We start from the raw sequence: 6,000 nt of genomic DNA on the forward strand, positions 1-6,000 counted from the left end.
TCATGCTGAATCTTGTGACAGGTTTATGGTCAAGAACCACCCCAACAAATTTTGGCATGTGGAGATTGGTGGAATAGGAGGAGGCAAATATGGTTTATGAAGAGGAAGATCATTCACAAGCAAGCCTAGATAGCATCCTAGGGCCTATTTAATGCCCAGGGGTCCACGTACAACATTTATGCTCTTGCAGTAAACCAGGGGGATAGTGTGATAGGTTAGGGCTGTACACCAACCTATCCCTTCACAAAGGAGGTTGAGTTTGTAGGCAGTTTGTATGTAATGCAAGGGGCCCTTACCAGTACAAATGCAGTTTAGGTTTGCCTTTGTGCCAAACCTCATTATTGTCAGTTGAAGGGATGGGAATTCCATGATGCTATCTTACTAAGCCTTGGAAATGTTTGTACTTTGAGACAGGTTTTATAAGACTCTGCTGTCTACCCCGATATCTGCAGTTCAACCAAGTTCATATCCTATGCAGAGAGAACAAGGTGCAAGCTACCTGCCCCTGGTAGTCGCTCAGGCTGGAACTTATAGGTCTCATGCACACTGGGCGTTTTAAACACAGCTGCTATAGGCACCTTGCTTTTTTTCTGCCTCTAAACTCCCCTCAATGTTAGTCTGAGTGTCCATGCTCACATAGACATTTACATTTGTTTAAAGGCAGAAAAAAAGGCAGAAAAAGGCAGAAAAAAACCAGTGTGTTCTGGAGCTGCAACTTTCTGGCAGAAAAAAAGCCTGTCACGCCTAACGTGCTTGAGCACTAGGTGTGTCAAGCGCTTGGGTGTTCATTCATTTCAATAGCCGGAATAAATGAATAAACAGCCAAGCGTTTTACAAGCATAAATGCATCTAAACACATTTGCAAAAACCTGCTGCTTTTCTCCAGTCAGGATAAAGGCATTTAGAAGAGCTGGGCAAATGCCCAGTGTGCATAAACTTGGTTTTTGGAACTGGGGACACAGAGCTAATCAGGGTCAAAAATACCCACTTTGCCAACGCAATGGACTATTTTTGATGCAAAGTATATCAAAATGTTAGCTGTGATTCAAAAACAAAATATTCCATGAAAGTCCCAAAACAATGGTGTTAAGAGAACATCCAGCATTTTGTCATTAGTTTGGAGATAAATGGGGGTTTTAAGTTCTTTGTTGAAAAAAAAAAAAAAATGAGTTTCTCTATTTATACAGCTCATGGTAGATTTAATTATATTTCAATGCCAAACGTTAGCCAAAACAACTTATTTTGTGGTTTCAAGAATGAAAAGTTAGAACCTCTGTGAAGCCTCGTACACACGACCGAGAAACTCGACAGAATCCATCAAGAAACTTGGTGGGAGAGCTCTTTTGCTGAGGAAACCGGTCGTGTATAAGTTTTTCATCAAGGAAACCGCGAGGAACTCGACGAGAAAAAAAAAGAACAAGTTCTCTTTTTCCTCGACGGGAGTCTCAATTTCCTCGTTGTGTTCCTTGTCGGGCTGGTTTTCGACGAGAAACACGATGGTGTGTATGCTTAGAAACCCTCGCATGCTCAGAATAAAGTATGAGACGGGAGTAAAAGTAGCATTTGTAATGGAGATAACACATTTTTCACGCTGTAACAGACTGAAAAGTGCAAATCGTCTCTGACCAAACTTTTACTTAACACGCAGTAACATGAGATTAGCAAAAGCAGCCCCAAGGGTTGTGCCAGTGGAATCTAACTTCCCCTGCCATTGTATTTGTTGTACGTCACCGCGTTTGAGAACGAGGAGATTTTGTCTTGACAGTGTGTACGCAAAGCAAGCTTGTCGAGTTCATCGACAAGCTTAACAAGGAACTCGTCGAGGAAAACAATGTGTCTCGCCCGACGAGTTACTCGGTCGTGTGTACGAGGCCTTAGAAGTTCCCATTGGCTAAATTTTTAATTGCTTCTTGTTCTATCTGACACATATAACCTGGACAGGAAAAAGGGATCTCCCTAATTGGCAGACAGACCCAAACCTCTAAACTGGCGGCCCTCCAGCTGTTGCAAAACTAAAAGTCGCATGAGGCATTGCAAAGCTGACTGTTACAAGCATGACTCCCACGGGCAGAGGCATGATGGGACTTGTAGTTTTGGCAAGACTCCTGCTCTAAACTTTACCTGCTCTACTAAACAGATTTTTATTAATGCCTTGGCCCTCATTCAGCCCATTCAAGAGATTTAATTCCACTTCCTGTTAAGCCTGACACACATTACATGACAAGAATGCAGGCATAATTTTCACAACAGAGGTTCTAATCCTTCTCCACTATAATGAAAATAAGGAAAAAATTGCATGAATTTGGCATTCATTTAGTGCCCAGTACTGATATTATCTCCATATTTATAATGTATACTGTTCTTCATGTCACCTATGTGTGTACAGTTCATGTCTTGTGTATAATGTTTTCTCTGTTCTTTTTCATAGGTGTAAATGGTAACTAGGATATAGACATCTAGAGGTTGACCTAAGACGCAACCATGAATAACACCAGCTTTGCCAACGTGTCCACAGACAACAGGACCATGATGGGGAGCCCTTACAAAACAGTAGAGGTGGTATTCATTGTCATTGTGGCTGGTTCACTGAGCCTGGTGACTGTTATTGGAAACATCCTGGTCATGGTCTCTATTAAAGTCAACCGACACTTACAGACAGTCAACAACTACTTCCTGTTCAGCTTAGCATGTGCTGATTTAATTATTGGGGTCTTTTCCATGAACCTTTACACATTGTACACTGTGATAGGTTACTGGCCAATAGGACCAGTGGTGTGTGATCTCTGGTTGGCTCTGGACTATGTTGTCAGCAATGCCTCAGTAATGAACCTCCTCATCATCAGCTTTGACCGGTATTTCTGCGTCACAAAACCACTGACATATCCAGTGAGGCGAACCACCAAAATGGCTGGAATGATGATTGCTGCAGCGTGGGTGCTGTCCTTTATCCTTTGGGCCCCTGCTATACTCTTCTGGCAGTTCATTGTTGGTGGAAGAACTGTCCCAGATGGAGAATGTTATATCCAGTTCTTCTCAAATGCAGCAGTTACATTTGGCACGGCCATTGCAGCATTTTATTTGCCAGTCATCATTATGACTGTATTGTACTGGCAAATATCTCGGGCCAGCAAGAGTAGAATAAAGAAAAGGGAACCGACCCCTAATCAAGATCCAATTTCACCCAGCAATGTTCAAGGTAAAATAGTGAAACCAAACAATAACAATCTTTCAGCTATGGAAGATGGTCTAGATCACAGCAAAATCCAAAATGGAAAAGCCTCTAGAAATTCTGTAACAGAAAATTGTGTCCAAACAGAAGGAGAAGAGAAAGAGATCTCTAACGACTCAACTTCTGTAAGCGTAGTAGGCTCAAATGCAAAAGAAGATGGACTTTCCAAAGATGCTCCTCAAGCTTCAGGATCTCAAACTCTTCCAAAAGTTGAAAACTCCAAGATGACCTGTATACGAATAGTTACAAAATCAGAAAAAGGTGACTGTGGATCTACAAGTGGTACCACAGTGGAAATTGTCCCAGGATCCAATGGTCAGAATGGAGAAGACAAGCAAAAGGTTGTGGCCCGAAAAATTGTAAAGATGACAAAGCAACCAGCCAAAAAGAAAATTCCACCATCCAGGGAAAAGAAAGTGACGAGGACTATCTTGGCTATTCTATTAGCTTTCATCATAACCTGGACACCTTACAATGTAATGGTTCTAATCAACACGTTTTGTGATGTGTGTATACCTAACACAGTGTGGACAATTGGCTATTGGCTTTGCTATATCAACAGTACGATCAATCCTGCTTGCTATGCGCTCTGCAATACTACTTTTAAAAAGACTTTCAAGCACCTACTAATGTGTCAGTACAAAAACATAGGTTCAGCAAGGTAAAAGAAGACAAAACATGGGGCGGAACTGCCATTAAAATACTACGCCATAGCACTTTACAATCGATTATGGAATGTGCAATCTAGCAACCTTATTCTGACACAGACCTGTGGAACCTTTCCACCATCTGCACTTATAACTATAAAATATATAAACAAGGAATTGCATCTCTTGGATAGAGTAAAATATATGTAGACGGACCTGGCCGCTGCTCTTCGACTTATAAAAAAAAGATACACAAAAAAAAAACTTCAAAGGGCTTTTTAAGGTCCACTTATTTTCAATGTCTGTAAAATGACCATACATATTTTTATGTGTTTCGATGTCTACAGGACACAAATTCTATTGACTCAAAGTTCAGAATATCGACTCACTAGATGGAACAAATTAAAAATGACTTTATAAGGCTTTTGTTTTCAGAGATAGACAAAAAAAAATCAACTCATCCTATGACTTTTTTGTGATATGTTCGTCCGAGACATCGGGAATACTGACAAACCTCAATTTTTTCACAATTTTCACCTTTATCCTAATGTTAAAAAAATGGCTCTTCTGTGCCTCCGTGTTTCTAGTGACTGTATCAAAATATAACTCAAGTTTAGCCCTTGTGATAAGGGGGGCTATGTTAGAGCTTCCTTGAAAATAACTAGCCAAGCAAATAATAACTATATATAAGTCGTTTTTGTGTATATTGGCACAGAAAGGCAAGCTTCAGCTCTTTAGCTGTGACAGAACTTCATTTCCCATCTATTTAGTCTAGAATTTTTAGCAATTTGGGAGATGATGTTCAGTGACAGCTAGCATGCAGAAGGTGTATTGTCCGCTCATTCATCTTTGAAGGTTGGTACTATATTGATACTTTCTAGTGTGAGATATCCTATCCTCATCCATACTTAATGAAATTGCCAACAACTGCTTATTATTGGTCCATTACATTACATGTGTACCCCAGTCTGGCAAATTCCAAGCTGGCCAATATTGTTTCATTAAAGGAAAAAGAGTTATTGTTGGCCAGCTGCTGTCCAGTCAAGCATAGGAATATCAGTTAAAAGATAAAACAGTGCATTAATCGGACTTTTGAAACATACATATCTTTGCCATTACTGTATTACTCGACCCATTGCATCTTATAACCAGTGATATGAAAGTGTTATTTACCTTTTTATTTTCTGCTTCAGATTTGTTTGGAAGGAAAAACATTCAATAAAGGGTGCATTATCCCTTCTGAGGAAAGTGAAAGTTCTGGCATCCATACTATGGCTGCATATACAATGAGCAAGCCATTTTGTGAGCTATCAAATAGCCTAAAGTATATCTAAACCCAAAACCAAATATGTAATACATTGCAGTTTACTAATCCCTGGTACAGCAGCTGCATTTGTTTAGTTTTAAGCTTATTTTGCTTTATTTTCACCTACCGTGTTTCCCCGAAAATAAGCCTGGGTCTTATATAAAATTTTAGCAACAAAATACACAGTAGGGCTTATTTTTGGGGTAGGTCTTAATATGTAATGTGCTGTCTTTTGTCCCCCTGCCTGTCAGGAACCCCCAGTGTGAACTGAGTTAAAATGCTTGTAAAATCCTACAATTTACTCTATTACAGTATTATATAATGTACAATGTGTGCGTTTCTGTAATATATTTGTGCCAAATACCTTTATTATAGCTCCACTCTGCGCTTCTGTGACCCGCTGGAGCTCTCTTCCCTTCAATTATATTACAGAAACATGAACATTGTAGATTATATAATACTGTAATAGAGTGGATTATAGGATTTTCCAAGCATTTTAAACTAGGGCTTATTTTCGGGGTAGGTATTATTTTCGGGGAAACACGGTAGTAATTCTGTGAGTTAACACACTTCCTGTCCCTGGGTGGCTACATCACTCTTCCACTGTAAAATGTTATTAGCTTGGAGAACAAAACAAAATAATTCAGCCACCACTTGGAAGTACTGTAAGCTGCAATATATTACATTTTTGTTCTTGGGTTTAGTTATTCTATATTTTGTCTACTTTATGCACAGTGTTTATTATCACAAAAACCTTATTATCAAAAATAGAATTCCCATATTCCCTCCTACCATTTGCAGGGAATAAAGACTAGCGA

At 39.6% G+C, this 6,000-nt stretch overlaps 1 protein-coding gene across 1 annotated transcript in view; it reads left to right on the top strand.

Moving 5' to 3' along the window:
- Positions 1-5,342, top strand: part of CHRM2 (cholinergic receptor muscarinic 2) — a 277,488-nt gene extending 272,146 nt beyond the window's left edge. The window contains exon 3 of the mRNA XM_040345683.1: positions 2,429-5,342. Coding sequence (XP_040201617.1) covers positions 2,482-3,894 — 1,413 coding nt within the window. The 5' untranslated portion in view covers positions 2,429-2,481 and the 3' untranslated portion in view covers positions 3,895-5,342. The remainder of the gene's footprint in view (positions 1-2,428) is intronic.
- The last annotated feature ends 658 nt before the right edge of the window (positions 5,343-6,000 follow it).

The sequence above is a fragment of the Rana temporaria genome, chromosome 3, assembly GCF_905171775.1.
Source record: "Rana temporaria chromosome 3, aRanTem1.1, whole genome shotgun sequence".
NCBI classification, from domain to species: domain Eukaryota; kingdom Metazoa; phylum Chordata; class Amphibia; order Anura; family Ranidae; genus Rana; species Rana temporaria.